At 45.9% G+C, this 17,906-nt stretch overlaps 1 protein-coding gene across 1 annotated transcript; it reads left to right on the top strand.

Moving 5' to 3' along the window:
- The first annotated feature begins 16,308 nt into the window (after window positions 1-16,308).
- LOC148342410 (uncharacterized) lies at window positions 16,309-17,683 on the top strand. The gene has a single exon (XM_088288850.1). It carries the CDS (start codon window positions 16,406-16,408, stop codon window positions 17,663-17,665), a length of 1,260 nt encoding a protein of 419 aa, XP_088144976.1. The 5' UTR covers window positions 16,309-16,405; the 3' UTR covers window positions 17,666-17,683.
- The last annotated feature ends 223 nt before the right edge of the window (window positions 17,684-17,906 follow it).

Genomic DNA, 17,906 nt, shown 5'->3' with positions numbered 1-17,906 from the left:
CTCCGACCGAACTTGCAACAATGCTGTGGTTCACTCGGGCTGCAAGATTGTATGAATATAATGTCTGCATATACTCGCAGTGCCTCTCAATTATTTCACACCCGCCCCTACCAAGAAGAAAAAGATTCGCGCCCCCCACCACCATTTTTTTTCTGTCTTTGTATATTGATGTTAGATTGTCAATAAAATATCCCTTAACTAAGCTAAATTGACAAGAAATATAATTTTGAGAACTATTATAGTGAGGATCTCAAAACTCAGTACTCTGTTGTGCAAATATTGATGAGATGACAAAATTTGTCATGTTATTGTTGGAGTTGGGTCACCGTGGAAATGAGAACTAGTTACTAAATCATCCTTTAAAAGCCAAACTTCCTCCAATGCGTGTTCGTTTTTTTGTGCTCAAGAAGAAAAGGGTCAAATAAAGACTCAACAACTGATTAGAGGTCCGATATTTAGTTTCTTCAATTTCTGGAGTTCAGGAAATACTACAAAGACAGGTATCTGGGCAGCTTTTTCTTAATCTCACGAGAAACTGCACTTGGCAAGCACAGTCGAAAAATGCGCGCCATCTTTTAGCCCAGCTTCAGTTTTTATAGGAGTTTTTTTTTTATCAAGGGTAATGTAGGTTGAATCTGTCGTCCTCGCTCCCTCTCACGGCACGGGTCCACGTCCAAGGGAAGGTCTTCCCCAGGTTAGTCATCGTCTGGATAGTTTATTCCCGTCTGGTCCCCAAGACTGGCACGCCAAGGCTGGCCTTCTCCGGCGGGCAGTCTCTCTGTCTCTCTCCCCGCTGGCATTCCTCTGTAATCTTGTCGGTGTGCATGTGTGCGTGTGTACGTGCACGTGCATGTGCAAGTGTAAGTAGGTGTCTGTGTGTATGCATGCGTGTTCATGTGCTCCGATCTCCAATTGTTATGTCTTTCGGAATTTATTTTTTGCTATAGCGTCTATGTGACACCTCCAGTGCCAAATTTGGTATGTTTGCATCTCTACAGCCAATGTGGAGAATGTGCTTTGTCGTATTTGTCCATGAAGTACTGTGAATGTGAGGGCAGCTCATGGAAATGCTATGTGTGCAAATTTGTTCTCACTACCCAAAATTTCAATAAAGTTCACACATTTCAACTAAGTACTATAAATTTAGCATCTGAGAAAAATATAATAAATCAGAAAACATCAGGACTACAATCCCAGTTATTCTTGTGACCCGTGCTTCTAGTTCCATTTGATAAATGCTTTTTGTTTCATCAATGTTTAACATAAGAGATAATAGAATTACGCTTTTTCAAATTTTGATGACGTCATAACCCCGCCTACAGAATTACGCTTTTGTCTCCTTGTCCCCGCCTACAGAATTACGCTTTTGTCCAAAATGGCCGCTATCCCCGCCCCCTGTGTTCAAACTATCCAATCTCCAGCCACCTATTTAAAAATATTTACATATTCCCTGCCCTTGAAGCGTTAATACCACGCCTACAGAATTACGCTTTTTGTCGAAGTGATTTGGTCATTTTTCCTCTAGAGAACATCCCAGGAAGCTGCCGCACCGTTTTACTGGAAATGTCAGAACAGGTTACCAAAGCAGAATAGTGGCAATTAGACTATTATTATTATTATTTCATTGTATTTTCATTTTTTTCTATCATTCATCAGCAACATTTGTTTGCCTTTTTTAAGGTCTCCAGTTAATTAAAAGTAGGATTCAAGCAGAACAGAAAAAAGGTTCCGAAACGCTTTGATCATTTTCATGAAGGGTTGCATCGTACACCAGTATTCATGTGTCACCAACTAGTTGCAGACTCAACCAATAAGTATGAACTCGAAAACTAAGCGTCAATCTGAACATCTTGGGTAGTTTAATGGAAAAAAAACATTGGCTGTCAAATGTCCTGTCAAACGTCCATGATGAGGTATAACCAGAGGTAAATGCTGCTATGCAGCATGTTAAATATAGTGACACTCCCTTGATCACAAAAGATTCATAAAATGCAATGTAAAAAAAAAATGAAATTAAAAGAAAAAATGAAAGCCTCAGGGCAGTATCAGGAAGACGAGTAGCCTCAAATATCCCAAAAATGTGAGGTTTTTAACGAGAAGTCAATATCAGCAGATGAGAAAAACCATTGTTGTACTTTTGACCATAGCTGATGCATTTTCGCCAGTGCTCAGTGTTTCACCCCTGAGTCGACTTAGATCCTACTTTCAGCAGCCTAATTGAGCAGAAGTCTCCATTTTGTGTTTTTTACCCTTCACCTGCGCAAACCAGAACACTAAGAGCAGAGTTGTTGAACTTACATGTCCGTAGTTGTTTAATGACAATTTGTTCTGCTTCCTCCCGACCTCCTGGTATGTGGACAGCTCATGTGTTGGTGTAGACCCTCTGACCCTTTGTTGGTTGCATCCCAGAAACCAGCAAGATCAACAGGTAGTATAAATCAACTCCACCAGTATGAGCTTTCGGTTGCTCGCAGAGGGAGATGGTGGGCCCGCAGCCATGGGGTCTCCAGAAGCAGCACAGTTTACGAGTACTGCCCCTTTCCGCCAGGCTAGGACTGCCCTCGGTACTTGCCAGTGCATGGAGTGACAAAGACAGGAAAGGTCACAGCTTACCTGTTGGGAAACACAGGGGGAAGGTGGAAGAATAAATACAAGCGTGCATCGTTACAAGTTTGAAAAGTAGCACGCAATAAAACGATCGTCATCAGGCAAGAAAAGGTGCAACAATTGAATGATTAGGCTATCATTAATGTCATGTCATTATCCACACCGCTTATCCTGTACAGGGTCGCGGGAGCCTATCCCAGCTGACTCCGGGCGAAAAGAGCACAACACCCTAAGCTGGTTGCCAGCCAGTCACAGGACGGACATAGACACCGTCACTGAGTGGAAACTGAACCCACGCTGCCCGCACAGCACACAACTCGGTCGAGTCGAGTGTACCACTACACCTTCAGTGACCGCTATAATTAATCTGGAATCAAATGTTAAGTATTTTGATAATCGGTTAATCGTTGAGAGACACTACTTAAAATTCAAATTGCCCAAGTCCTGATTTCAGCCTTTTGAAAGTTAATTTTCTCTGCTTTGTGACTCAGAATAAGACGGGCAAACACCGGCATTTACTTTGGAAAACAATGATAAACATTTCTGACTATTTTCTGCCATGTTACTAGTCACAAAGTGAATCATTTGCAATGCATGGAAAAAGTGGGACTATTTTACAGTTCATGCTGAGTTTCTAGAAAGTCAGCCTGGACCATTTGACTGACCTACGGTCAAAAGTCACGGCTCAAACTGTGAAATTAATGCCAATACCACATGATCGATGGCCAGCTTGTTCAAAACAATGGTAATATTATCGTGCATCGCTGGTAAATAATACATTGTAAAATTTAAGACACGCTCCCAACAACCCGAGAGATATTTTTCAAATAATCAAAATACAGAAAATGAGAATGAGGTTTATTTGCGAAAATGCGGCTATCTTTTATGTTACCTGTTTTCCTTTTAAAAAAGAATTAAACATGCCAAGACAAACAAAAATGAATATGAACAAATTCCTGCCATCTTTTTTGTTAATATATCACAGTCATGTCTCCTACAAAAGAAACAAAAAACAAAGGAAGAGAATAAGCCTATTATTATTATTGTTTTAATAGTTTGCTGAAGTCTCGCTGCCAAATGTCATGATCCGCGTCGGGCATGACAGGGGTTTTTGTCATTGTTTTCGTCTGCATGTGCTTTTGTTATTGTTTTTGTCACTTTCCTACCATGTGCACTTTTGTTTATGTTTGTCAGCTGAGTAGGGCGTTTCCCCCCAGCACTCTGTCTCACCAGCCACGCACCTGTTCCCCGTTATCATCAACACACCTGATTCCCATCTGCTTCCCTATTGACTGGACTATTTAAACACCTCACTCCGACAACCCATGGTCGGAACATTACTCCTGCTGCTTCATTTGGACTGTCACGACCGCTCCCTGATCTCGTTCACGCTCATGTTCTCGCTTCGCTCCCGCTCTTGTCCCTAGTTTTTGTCACTGTCTTCGTTCCTCGGTTTTTGTTCTGTTTAGTCAAGTTTAGTTCGTCATAGTCATTTTGCACCCTGCCACGTTTGTTTATCCACGCCATGTTATTTGTCCTCATTGATTAATTTAATAAATTCCCTTTAGTTTACACTTTTCCCTGCTTCCTCGCACCTCTGGGTCCACCTCCTCCTCGCCCACCGGCGAGCAAACCTGACAGAATGTTCCGACCAACTACGGACCCTGCGGGAAGCTCTCGGCGACGTCATCGTCGTCGCCGATCGGACAACCGCCCTCATCAGCCTGCCGACCAGCCCCGTACCTCGTCTGTTGCTTCCTCCGCGTGTCACGGTATTAAAATCGACGGCCTCCCTGTCATACCCCCTCACCTGATTATTGATTCGGACTATGATGAAGACCTTGAGCACAGTACCTTTTCACCATCCCACTTTTTCATCCAACCCGATTATGGGTATGATTTCGAGCACTATGCCCCTCACGTTCTGGTAGACTCGGACCACGAAGATGACTTCGAGTATATATATAATCAGTTAGACGCCCAGCGTAACCCGGATTTAGCACAGATCAGTCACTTTCTTCCCCCTGAACAATTCCTAACACCGTTTTCATTTGGTTTTTTCGAGACCACTTCCTCTTCCACCACGCGTCGTCCATCTCGTCCAAAGTCACGTCGCACACCTCGTCCACTGTCGCTTTCCGCACCTTGTCACGTCCCCCTTGCGCATCATAGCTCACGTTCACCAGCACCAGTAGTCACGGTCCCTCATGTTTCCCGTTCCCCTGACTCCCTATGGCGGCAGGCTGATAGGGATCAGTTCCCCCGTCTCAGCTGCGCCCGGCCCGGCTGCTGCGCCCGGCCAGCTGCAGCCTCCACGTCAGATGCACAGACCATGCCGCCCCCACGTCCGCTGCAGCCTCCAGTGCCGGCTCCTCGTCCGCTGCAGCCTCCAGTGCCGGCTCCTCGTCCGCTGCAGCCTCCAGTGCCGGCTCCTCGTCCGCTGCAGCCTCCAGTGCCGGCTCCTCGTCCGCTGCAGCCTCCAGTGCCGGCTCCTCGTCCGCTGCAGCCTCCAGTGCCGGCTCCTCGTCCGCTGCAGCCTCCAGTGCCGGCTCCTCGTCCGCTGCAGCCTCCAGTGCCGGCTCCTCGTCCGCTGCAGCCTCCAGTGCCGGCTCCTCGTCCGCTGCAGCCTCCAGTGCCGGCTCCTCGTCAGCTGCAGCCTCCAGTGCCGGCTCCTCGTCAGCTGCAGCCTCCAGCGCCGGCTCCTCGTCAGCTGCAGCCTCCAGTGCCGGCTCCCCGTTCGCGGCAGCCTCCTGTGCCGGCTCCTCGTCAGCGGCAGCCTCCTGTGCCGGCTCCTCGTCAGCGGCAGCCTCCTGTGCCGGCTCCTCGTCAGCGGCAGCCTCCTGTGCCGGCTCCTCGTCAGCGGCAGCCTCCTGTGCCGGCTCCTCGTCAGCGGCAGCCTCCTGTGCCGGCTCCTCGTCAGCGGCAGCCCCCCGTGCCGGCTCCTCGTCAGATGCAGCCTCCAGTGCCGGCTCCTCGTCAGATGCAGCCTCCAGCGCCGGCTCCTCGTCAGATGCAGCCTCCAGCGCCGGCTCCTCGTCAGCTGCAGCCTCCTGTGCCGGCTCCTCGTCAGCGGCAGCCTCCTGTGCCGGCTCCTCGTCAGCGGCAGCCTCCTGTGCCGGCTCCTCGTCAGCGGCAGCCTCCTGTGCCGGCTCCTCGTCAGCGGCAGCCTCCTGTGCCGGCTCCTCGTCAGCGGCAGCCTCCTGTGCCGGCTCCTCGTCAGCGGCAGCCCCCCGTGCCGGTTCCTCGTCCGCTGCAGCCTCCAGAGTCCCACTCAGGCTCCCCGTCAGCTGCTGAGCCCCGTTCAGGCTCCCCGTCAGCTGCTGAGCCCCGTTCAGGCTCCCCGCCAGCTGCTGAGCCCCGTTCAGGCTCCCCGCCAGCTGCTGAGCCCCGTTCAGGCTCCCCGCCAGCTGCTGAGCCCCGTTCAGGCTCCCCGCCAGCTGCTGAGCCCCGTTCAGGCTCCTCGTCAGCTGCTGAGCCCCGTCTCGGCTCCTCGTCAGCTGCTGAGCCCCGTTCCGGCGCCCTGCCGATGGCCCAAGTCCATGTGGCGGGGGAGCACGTTCCGCGTCTGCCCCAAGTCCATGTCCCGGCGGAGCACGTTGTGCGTCCGTCCCCAGTCCATGTCCCGGCGGAGCACGTTGTGCGTCCGTCCCAGGTTCACGTTCAGGCGGAGCACGTTGTGCGTCCGTCCCAGGTTCACGTTCAGGCGGAGCACGTTGTGCGTCCGTCCCAGGTTCACGTTCAGGCGGAGCACGTTGTGCGTCCGTCCCAGGTTCACGTTCAGGCGGAGCACGTTGTGCGTCCGTCCCAGGTTCACGTTCAGGCGGAGCACGTTGTGCGTCCGTCCCAGGTTCACGTTCGGGCGGAGCACGTTGTGCGTCCGTCCCAGGTTCACGTTCGGGCGGAGCACGTTGTGCGTCCGTCCCAGGTTCACGTTCGGGCGGAGCACGTTGTGCGTCCGTCCCAGGTTCACGTTCGGGCGGAGCACGTTGTGCGTCCGTCCCAGGTTCACGTTCGGGCGGAGCACGTTGTGCGTCCGTCCCAGGTTCACGTTCGGGCGGAGCACGTTGTGCGTCCGTCCCAGGTTCACGTTCGGGCGGAGCACGTTGTGCGTCCGCCCCAGGTTCACGTTCGGGCGGAGCACGTTGTGCGTCCGCCCCAGGTTCACGTTCCGGCGGAGCACGTTGTGCGTCCGCCCCAAGCTCACGTTCTGGCGGAGCACATTGTGCGTCCGCCCCAAGCTCACGTTCCGGCGGAGCCTGTCCCGCGTCCGCTTCCGGTCAAGGATCCGACGGCGCCTGTCCTGCGCCCGTTGCAAGGGCCTGACCCGGCAGCGCTCGACGACCCACGGTCGCTCCTGGCTCCTGCCTCGGTGGTGGACGACGACACGCCGCCGCCTCTCGACTCTGCCTCGGCGGCCTTCGACGATGCGCCGCCGCTTCTCGTCACGGCCTCGGCGGCGTCCGACGATGCGCCGCCGCTTCTCGTCACGGCCTCGGCGGCGTCCGACGGTCCGCCGCCGCTCCACGTTCCTGTCTCGGCGGGGTTCGAGGACCAGCCGCCGCTCCACGTTCCTGTCTCGGCGGGGCTCGAGGACCAGCCGCCGCTCCACGTTCCTGTCTCGGCGGGGCTCGAGGACCAGCCGCCGCTCCACATTCCTGTCTCGGCGGGGCTCGAGGACCAGCCGCCGCTCCACGTTCCTGCCTCGGCGGGATTCGACGACCAGCCGCCGCTCCACGTTCCTGACTCGGCGGGGCTGGACGACCTGCCGTCGCTCCAAGTTCCTGTCTCGGCTGCGTCCGGTCCGCCGCCGCTCCAAGTCTCTGCCTCGGCTGAGCCCCTCGACCCACCGCCGCTTCTCGTCTCAGCCTCGGCGGCGCACTCGATGTGGCGATCTGGGCCTCCCGGACGCCCGCCTGAATGGCCACAGTCGGACTCCCTGGTTTGGCCTCCCGGACGCCCGCCCGAATGGCCACGACTGGACTTGCGGGTTCGGCCACCCGGACGGCCGCCTGAATGGCCACGAAAGGACTCGCTGGTCTGGCCTCCCGGACATCCGCCAGACCGGTTTCGATCACAGGTCGTTGACCCACCGCCCGACCCCTGCCGCCCACCCTCGTTTTTGGACATGGTTTTCTTTTTGTGGGACGTCTGGAATCCGTCCCTTGAGGGGGGGGGTACTGTCATGATCCGCGTCGGGCATGACAGGGGTTTTTGTCATTGTTTTCGTCTGCATGTGCTTTTGTTATTGTTTTTGTCACTTTCCTACCATGTGCACTTTTGTTTATGTTTGTCAGCTGAGTAGGGCGTTTCCCCCCAGCACTCTGTCTCACCAGCCACGCACCTGTTCCCCGTTATCATCAACACACCTGATTCCCATCTGCTCCCCTATTGACTGGACTATTTAAACACCTCACTCCGACAACCCATGGTCAGAACATTACTCCTGCTGCTTCATTTGGACTGTCACGACCGCTCCCTGATCTCGTTCACGCTCATGTTCTCGCTTCGCTCCCGCTCTTGCTCCCGCTCTTGTCCCTAGTTTTTGTCACTGTCTTCGTTCCTCGGTTTTTGTTCTGTTTAGTCAAGTTTAGTTCGTCATAGTCATTTTGCACCCTGCCACGTTTGTTTGTCCACGCCATGTTATTTGTCCTCATTGATTAATTTAATAAATTCCCTTTAGTTTACACTTTTCCCTGCTTCCTCGCACCTCTGGGTCCACCTCCTCCTCGCCCACCGGCGAGCAAACCTGACACCAAAGGTGTTAACAGTAGCTATTAGTCAGAATTTTGTCAGGATAATAAATCATCAAGTCAAATTTAAAAAAAAAAAAGAAAAGTAAATTAAGGATGAAAAAGACTGTCAAATCGGTGTCAAGTCATATCTGCAGCAAAACTTACTCGACTTTGCTAACATTACAAAAATTGCTACATTTCTTATCGGATTCGTAAAATATTTACCTTTTCAAAGAAGTAGATAAACACCATTCCATTCTGTGTATCTGACATCTACTTACTGAAAACACAATATATCAGCGTAAGAGTATGCAAGCATAAATGGTATTAAACAAATTTTGGTGTTTTCCACTAAACATAAAGCACCACCCGAGAGCTATTAAGTCCGGTGTTTTACTGACAGTTCAGAAGAACGAGGCTTTTATTATTTCTTAAATGATGTTTACGCAGTCTTTATCACTTAATGTCTCATTTCTTAAATAATGTACACAATCCCTCGTACTAAATGCGAGAATGCGCTCTGAAAGGAGCTCTTAAGATTTTACATCAAAATATAAAGCAGCATAATTTATGTTATTTTTCTAAATCATTCAACCTTAATTTATTTACCGAACAATGCTTCTGTTTTATGATGGACTCGTAGTCCGGCACCAGTGCATTTCCATATTGGCAGATTTATTTTTCTATCTCTCTTCAATATTATTTTCAGGTTTTGGGGCCGTTTGTGCTGGCGGCAGCCGTCTTTACTTTTGACCACCTGCGGGCACAATGACAATAAATTCTAAATAGCGATGGTACGCGATACAGTGAACGCTTAATGATACTTGTTAACTCTGGAAACTCTCTGTCTTTAACTATTTCATCCTGGCTGGCCGACTTTTGCGGTAACTTATTTGTTACCAAGTGCAATTTTATTACTCTGTGGGGCAAGCTTCAAAGCAGAGACTTCCCTTTAAACCTTTCTGTGCTCCTATTTTCGTAGGTGTATGCATCTTGCGATGATAAAAAAATCCTTGACTTTATGACGCGTCACTTTTTGACCCATTTTCTCCCTCGCAGCTAAATGAAGGCGATCTGCACCTCCAAAACTGGCTGGTTGAATGGGATCGTAGTACAATTTTTCAACCAACGCTTAACGCTCATGACGGTTTATGATTTAGTGACAAACGTCACATTGTTATTTGTCTAAACACACAGACGCAAAAGCATATTTTTAAAAACATCCATTTTTAATTGAATGAAATACAAAAATATGACAAGGTTCAGTCTGGTTACACATGATAAGGATTCTCTAAGACGTAAAAAGTCTGTAGGTCAGGGTTAAAACAGATGGATTAACTTTTGATTCTAACAGGTCTTCAAACATCTTCAATTCGTGCGCGAGATCCACAGGTTGTTGATGACGGAGACGGTATCTTATCACATCGTTAAACAACGTGAGTATGCTAAGTCACTTATCTCATTTTCCCAATTTTCCAAAATATTTTGAAACGTGTCGATCGAACCCGAGCGACTCAAAGTAGCTTCTATTGCCAAAAAGCGATAATTTTCTCAACACATTACCCATTTTTAGTCAAAGTTAATATTTTCTATAAGATATTCTTCGAAAATATCAAGTTGATCACGATATATCATACAACATACGCTCTCATCCACTTTAAGGCGGTCCGGTAAGTCCTTTACGAGTGCTAAGTCCACCATTAAGATCTCTGCAACTCGCTTGACTGTTTCTTTATCCGTTTTTACCTGAACACAAATCCAACAAGTAGTGAATACAGGGTAAAAACCTTTTATCGCAAAGGTTTGGCATGATGCGCTCATATTGCAGTCTTAGATAATAACTATTGCATAGGTATCTATAGCTATGCAAACAACCCCGTTTTTTGTGATACTTTATCACAAAGCGTCTGACCATGTAAAGAATCGCCGCTTTAACAACTATTACGACATCCATATCAACCCATCCCTTAGGAGGAACAACCCATGACATATGTTGTACATCATCCTTGGAAATAGGTGCAGGTCCGGGGTCAGGGTCGTTGACGGTCTGAACCTTAGCGGGCTCAAGCGAACGGTTTGAGAACTCTTGTTCGGACCAACTAGGTACTCGTACCTCCTTGATTTGTGGAGATTCAGCCTGGTCGGACCAACTGGGCTGTTGTACCTTCGCATTTTGTGAAGATTCTGCCGACGAGGTGGGGGTCATCGGAGGTGTCGACGGCGGCGTCGGTGAAACGGGACGGCTCCACCCTGAATATGATGGCTCGCCAGTGTTGTACGAGGCTACAACAGGGGTTGGTAAGATACCCGTACCGCCCACCCATAAAGAGTATGATGGTCCTGCCTGGTCCTCGTCTGTTTTTGTAGGGGTTCCATCCTGGTCTACATTTGTACAGGCGTCATCCTGTTCCATGTTTGCAGTTGTCAGGGTTTCTACACCAACAACGTTTTCAACCATAGTCATGTCATGGTTGCTTGTAGGTTCATCCACACCGCTATCTGCAGTACAAAGATACTTTGATTAAATATATAGCTATTGATTATAGGAATATAGTTAAGGATTAGTTGCATCGTTTACCTGACGAGTGCTCTGCAATGTTATTAGAAACCTGATCAGGTGCAGCGATGGTTGTCACCCTTCTCGGTGTGATGTCCATGACCATGCGGCGTCTTGTTCTGAGCGTCTTCATTTTTAGAGTAGGTCTGGCTCTTCAGCCGGAAAAATTGGTTTGTCTGTGCAGAGCGTGACTTGGGCTTTGGCTGTATTGAGACTGGGGTCGGGATATGATAGTAGGGGATGTGCTTATTTTTGACAGAAGCGTGATTCTGGGGGGCGGGCGGTGTTGTTTATGCTTACACACACGACCACAACTTGGTGGTCGTCTGTCTGTCCAACTGTAGATAAGAAATACGTGAAAACATGTCGAAGCTTGTTGCAAAGATGACTTGGGGATGTCTACAGACAAGATGATGCTCCTCCTTGAAAGGTAAAATAATTGGTAAAACGACCTTAATGATATCTTAGCTTAGCTGCTATTTCTTAACCTAAACGCATGTTGTTTCTTAGCTGTATGCTATTTTCTTAGCTGTATTCTATTTTCTTAACCTAAATGTATATTGTTTCTTAACCTAACTACATACTATTTCTTAGCTGTAAGCTGTTTCTTAGCTGCATGTTATTTATTTTATATATATATATATTTATAAATATATATATATATATATATATATATATATATATTTATACTATAATATATATCTATAATAATATATAATATTCTAATATCTAATATTTCTATGCTTACCTGTATAAACTACAAACATGGGGGTTGCCTAGCTGTGTGCAATATTCTTAACCTAGCTGTATTCTATTTCTTAACCAGGCTGGTTGCTATTTTACTCAGCGTATGGACTACAAAAAAGGACTACAAACATGGGGGCTGCCGGCAGTAGGAAGGATGTGACGTACAGGGAAATAGGAGGGTGCGAGGGGCGGGAGGGGTGGAGACATCACCCTTCATTTTTCTCGCCCGGGGCGGGATAAATGACGGCGTTTGACTGTCCAAATGTAGCCAACAAATACATGTCCAGACATGCAAACATGACTAGGCAGATTTTACAAAAAGGCAAGGGGTCTGACGACCGGATGTCGACAGTTGCCCGCCACTCACTATCTTTTGAAACACCTTGAGGCTGCTGCAGGCTTGGAGGGTGTCTATGGCCGGCGTCTTGCCCGGACAACCCCCCAAGCCTGCACAATACCATGTTTAAACTTATGTCGCTGGGAATATGTCCAGACATGTTTGCAAAAAGGGCAAATATCAACCGAATAAACATATTATTCAAAGGTATAACAACGCCTGCTCTTCTCAACTCATATTATTTCACTCGTTTAATTTAATTTTATACATCTACATTATTTAATTAGATATAGCTCATTTCATTGGATGCTTTATATACTTCAGATATTTAAATATGGATGACCTATATCCACCGAATAAACATCTTATTCAAAGGTAAAAACAACGCCTGCTCTTCTCAACTCATATTATTTCACTTATTTCATTTGGTTTTATTTATTTAAATAGAACATTGCATTGGATGCTTTATATACTTCAGATATTAAAATATGAATAACATAAGTACAGTTTGGGTTGGGGACGCACACACGCAGGGAACACATTGTTTTTAACATAAGAAGCATACAGTTTGGGAGGGGGGCTTGGCCCACACACACACACACACACACACAACGTCATCACAATGACAAAAAGCGTAATTCTGTAGGCCGGGCCCACTTCGACAAAAGCGTAATTCTGTAGGCGTGGTATTAAACCTTCAAGGGCAGGGAATATGTAAATATTTTTAAATAGGTGGCTGGAGATTGGATAGTTTGAACACAGGGGGCGGGGATAGCGGCCATTTTGGACAAAAGCGTAATTCTGTAGGCGGGGACAAGGAGACAAAAGCGTAATTCTGTAGGCGGGGCTATGACGTCATCAAAATTTTAAAAAGCGTAATTCTATTATCTCTCTGATGACTAACCTGGGGAGGACCTTCCCTTGGACGTGGACCCGTGCCGTGGGAGGGAGCGAGGACGACCGATTCAACCGATTCAACCTACATGACCCTTGACATAAAAAACTCCTCTAAAAACTGAAGCTGGGCTGAAAGATGGTGCGCATTTGTCGACTGTGCTCGCCCAAGTGCAGTTTTCTCGTGAGATGAAGAAAAAGCCGCTCAGATATCTGTCTTTGTACGATTTCCTGAACTCCAGAAATTGAAAAAGTAAATATCGGAACTCTAATCAGTTGTTGAGTCTTTATTTGACCCTATTCTTCTTGAGTACAAAAAACGAACACGCGTTGGAGTAAGTTTGGCTTTTAAAGGTTGATTTACTAACTACTTCTCATTTCCACGGTGACCCAACTCCATCAATGACATGACAAATATTTGTCCTCTCATCAATATTTGCAAAACAGAGTACTGAGTTTCGAGATCCTGACTATAATAGTTCTCAACATTATATTTCTTATCAATTTAGCTTAGTTAAGGGATATTTTATTGACAATCTAACATCAATATACAAAGACAGAAAAAAATTGGTGGTGGGGGGGCGCGAATCTTTTTCTTCTTGGTAGGGGCGGGCGTGAAATAATTGAGAAGCACTGCTAGTATATGCCGACATTATATTCATACAATCTTGCAGCCCGAGTGAACCACAGCATTGTTGCAAGTTCGGTCGGAGAAACGTAAACGTCCCACTGCTGTTGCAGCAGCGGCTTCTCCGGGCAAAGGCGGAAGTGACGTAGTAGTTGACTCGCCAATGTGGCGTTAATTTAGTTTTTTTTTTTTTATCAACCGAATTTAAATATTATATAAAATATATATTAAAATAGAACAGCCAGGGGTAAAAAGAAAGACAGAGGCAAAGAAATATATTTGAAAAATACGCGCTAAAAGCATGACGTCATAAGCAAGCGCGCAGCTTTCGAAGGGCCTCGACCACATCCACCGACCTGTCCACACCGAAACAAAAACAACCACCGCTAAATTCTTCTGATTTAGTGTGATACTGACTGTAATTTTTTCACAGAATGTCCAGTGCTACTCTAAAGGACGTCGACATAATTCATTAAGTCTTTGTGTCCCGATAACCTCATCTTCGCGCGTTGATGCTTTTCGGCGTAGTTAGCTTACCTTGTTAGCTAGCTAGCCGCTAACGAAAAGAGGCACATGACTCATCGCCAAGCAGAGATCAAGTGCGGATTTGTTGAGATTGGCGTTTGAAAATGTGTGAAAGAACGACACCCAAGTACAAAGAGGAACTTTATGGAATAAAAGAAGAGAACGAGCAACATCTTCAATCGCTGGGCGAAGTTTGCAACCAGCCTCGTGTTGTGCTACATAAAGCAGGTTTGTACCCGTCCGACTCTCATTTGCTTTGTAAAGAACGACTTTCTATCGTTAAAAATATGCATCACAACATTAAGTTGTTTGGGGAAATCGTTCAAGGTTATTGCCGCTTTATTTTTAAATATTGCCTTTTACTTGCAGGTCTGCTGAGCAATTGTTTATGTCAAATGTAATCAGTGCAGAAAATAAATGCCAAAGAATAACCAATAGTGGGGGGTGAACTCCGTGTTTTTCCAGTATAAAATTTGAACTGATTATTTAACATTTTACATTTTCTGTTTTTTATATCTTGTTCCAGCAATTCCTTACGGAAGGAATTCTGTTTGAATCTAAAATATGTGCACACTGCGGCGAAAACATTAATGGCGGTTGATCAATTTTAGTGGATAAAACACAAAATATTAAGTTTTTTAAAAAAAAATCAAGTACGTAATGGTTTTATTTATTTGTTTATTAACTTTGTACTGGCTTCGTCCGGTGAGAGTCAATGAACCTCCGGTGGCTCTGCACTGTTTTGTGCACATGTGCGTAGATTCACCCCATCCAAACATTTAAAATACATTTAATGCATCCATCCAAGGTTGCACGGATCTCATCAGTGAAAAAGCGCATGCTGCAAGGAATGCATCTGCATCTTTGGCTTACTATGGGCTTAAAAAGGGAGAACGTCACAACCCCCTTTTCTACCAACAAGGCCAGGAACATTTTGTTCCTGGTAATAAAGTTCCTGTGGCCCAGGTGGTTTGCATCTGGATGGCCGAGTGGTCAAAGGCGCCGCGTTCAGGACCCAGTCTCCCCAGGAGGCCTGGGTTCGAATCTCGAATTTCCCCATTGTGGGACTAATAAAGGCAATATTATTATTATTATTATTATCTCCCCCGCAACTCAAAGTTCTTGATAATTTATGCAAATGATAATGATGATGTATCAATGGGACGTGTTATGTTACTTTGTTACTCATTACTGACACCCTATGGCTGTTATACATCATTGCGGTTACAAAATAATTCGGTGAACTCTTAATATTTTGGTGTATCTTCGTCGAATTTTAATACATATTGGATAACTTTAAAATATACGGTCATTATTCAAATATGTCAACATGAAAGTCAGAGAGAAAGTGCTGTTGCTTAATGCTGATGTGTAAGAACTTTTACTCTTCAAACGTAATTTTGTTTTAAAATTTATTTCAAAATAGAAATTTTATAAAAATAAAAAAGGGTAATGTCGGAACTTACTCGCAGGATAAATGACATTTGGGGTAAAAAAAAAACAAACGTAAATCATACAATAAATAGCGACTCTGATGCCAGGGCTCCTTGAATTCTTTTAGGTATCCAGATTATCATGAAAGCAAAAAGTACCCACGATGAAACTATCTATAAATGCAAAATGAAATACTTGAAAACATATTTCGCTTGAAGGATTCTTATTTTATCGATGACATTATGTTGCGATGGCCCCCAGTGGTCTGCATCAATAAGTTAGGGTCCCACAACAGGTGTTCCATCAGACGCACACAATAGCCTGTGTGTGCTAACTTCAGCTCGCTTCCAGAAACGTCTGTGACTATGTCAGGAATGAAATCGGCATCAGCCGCAACGTGCTTCCTTTTTAGAAGCTCGTTTATCACTGTTGTGCGGCTAACGGGAGGCTTACATCGTAGGACGTAATTTTGTGAAATGTCCCCTATTGTCCGGTCCAAGTTGGGGTCGCACGCATTGCTCCGTGTGCGGCAGGCACAAGTCAAGGTAGCACGGTAGAAACAATATAAGACAAAGTCGCCGCCTGACCTTTGACTTGGCCAAACCAAATTTGTCTTTTTGTGTCCTGCAGACGTCAGTGAAAACGATCTCCGTTGTGTGAAAGAGGAGCCAGACTTGACTCGCATCAAAAAGGAGGAGGAGGAAGAGATCAACAAGTCACCAGTGAACGTTCTCCCTATAAAGACTGAAGATGAAAACAAGGATGAGAGTGAGGACAACAGAGGGGCGGAGCCTACAAGCAGCAGCTCAAGTCATCACGTGACAACAGAAGGTGATGAAGACCACTGGGGGCCATCACAAGCACATAATGAGGACACATTATCAGATGCTCATGACGATGATGATGATACTAATGATGATGATATTGGGCAAGCTAAAGGTGAAATGGCATGTCACACTGACTCAATAACTTCAAAGTTGTCTTTAAAAGGGCACAAAAAAACACACAGTGGTGAAAAACCTTTTTCCTGCTCGGTTTGTGGCAAAACCTTCTCTCGAAAGACTAATTTAGTAAGGCACACAAGAACGCACAGTGGAGAAAAACCTTTTTCTTGCTCAGTTTGTGGAAAATGCTTCTCTCGAAAGGCAAATTTAACACAACATACAAGAACACACAGTGGAGAAAAACCTTTTTCCTGCTCAGTTTGTGGCAAAGGATTCTCTCTAAAATCAACTTTAACAAAACATAGAAGAATACACAGTGGAGAAAAACCTTTTTCCTGCTCAGTTTGTGGCAAGAGTTTCTCTCAAAGGTCTCATTTAATAATTCACACAAGAACACACAGTGGTGAAAAATCTTTTTCCTGCTCTGTTTGTGGAAAATGCTTCTCTCGAAAGGAAAATTTAACACAACATACAAGAACACACAGTGGAAAAAAACCTTTTTCATGCTCAGTTTGTGGCAAGAGTTTCTCTGACAAGTCTAATTTAACAAGCCACACAAGAATACACAGTGGTGAAAAACCTTTTTCTTGCTCTGTTTGTGGAAAATGCTTCTCTCAAAAGACAGGTTTAACATATCACACAAGAAAGCACAGTGGAGAAAAACCTTTTTCATGCTCAGTTTGTGGCAAGAGTTTCTCTAACAAGTCTAATTTAACAAGCCACACAAGAACACACAGTGGTGAAAAACCTTTTTCCTGCTCGGTTTGTGGCAAAAGCTTCCTGCGTAAGTCGCATTTAACAATCCACACAAGAACACACACTGGAGAAAAACCTTTTTCCTGCTCAATTTGTGGCAAAAGCTTCTCTCAAAACTCAACGTTAACAAGCCACACAACAACACACAGTGGTGAAAAATCTTTTTCCATCTCAGTTTGTGGAAAATGCTTCTCGAAAAAGACATATTTAACAGAACACACAAGAACACACAGTGGTGAAAAACCTTTTTCCTGCTCAGTTTGTGGCAAAAGCTTTAATGTAAAGTCAATTTTAAAAGATCACACAAGAACACACACTGGAGAAAAACCTTTTTCCTGCTCAGTTTGTGCCAAGAGTTTCTCTCAAAAGTCACATTTACAAAACCACACAAGAACACACAGTGGAGACAAGCCATTCAGTTGCAGCGTTTGTTCTAAAAAATTCTTCACTAAACAGGGAGCTGAGAGACACAATTGTGCTGGCGAGAATTGCAGCGATCCTTGAAGATTAAAAAAAGGAAAAAAATTGAAAGAACCGACTCTTTGTGGTAAGATGTAAATGTGATTTTCAATAAAATATGATGAAATTGAATTTTGCAAAGCTCTATTATTGACACAAAGCCAATGTGATCAGTGCCAGAAGAACCATTATGTCTGAGTGATGATTTGTTTTGGTGTTTACATCCAACATGTAAATAAAAAAATTAATTGCCTTTGCCTGGAATAACATTTGTTAACATTCTGCT

This window comes from Idiotropiscis lumnitzeri, chromosome 2 (genome assembly GCF_059441095.1).
Source record: "Idiotropiscis lumnitzeri isolate Australia: NSW breed Sydney's pygmy pipehorse chromosome 2, RoL_Ilum_1.0, whole genome shotgun sequence".
Taxonomy (NCBI): Eukaryota; Metazoa; Chordata; class Actinopteri; order Syngnathiformes; family Syngnathidae; genus Idiotropiscis; species Idiotropiscis lumnitzeri.
Note: the sequence above shows the minus strand (reverse complement) of the source record. Positions and strands in the feature narration are given on the sequence as shown.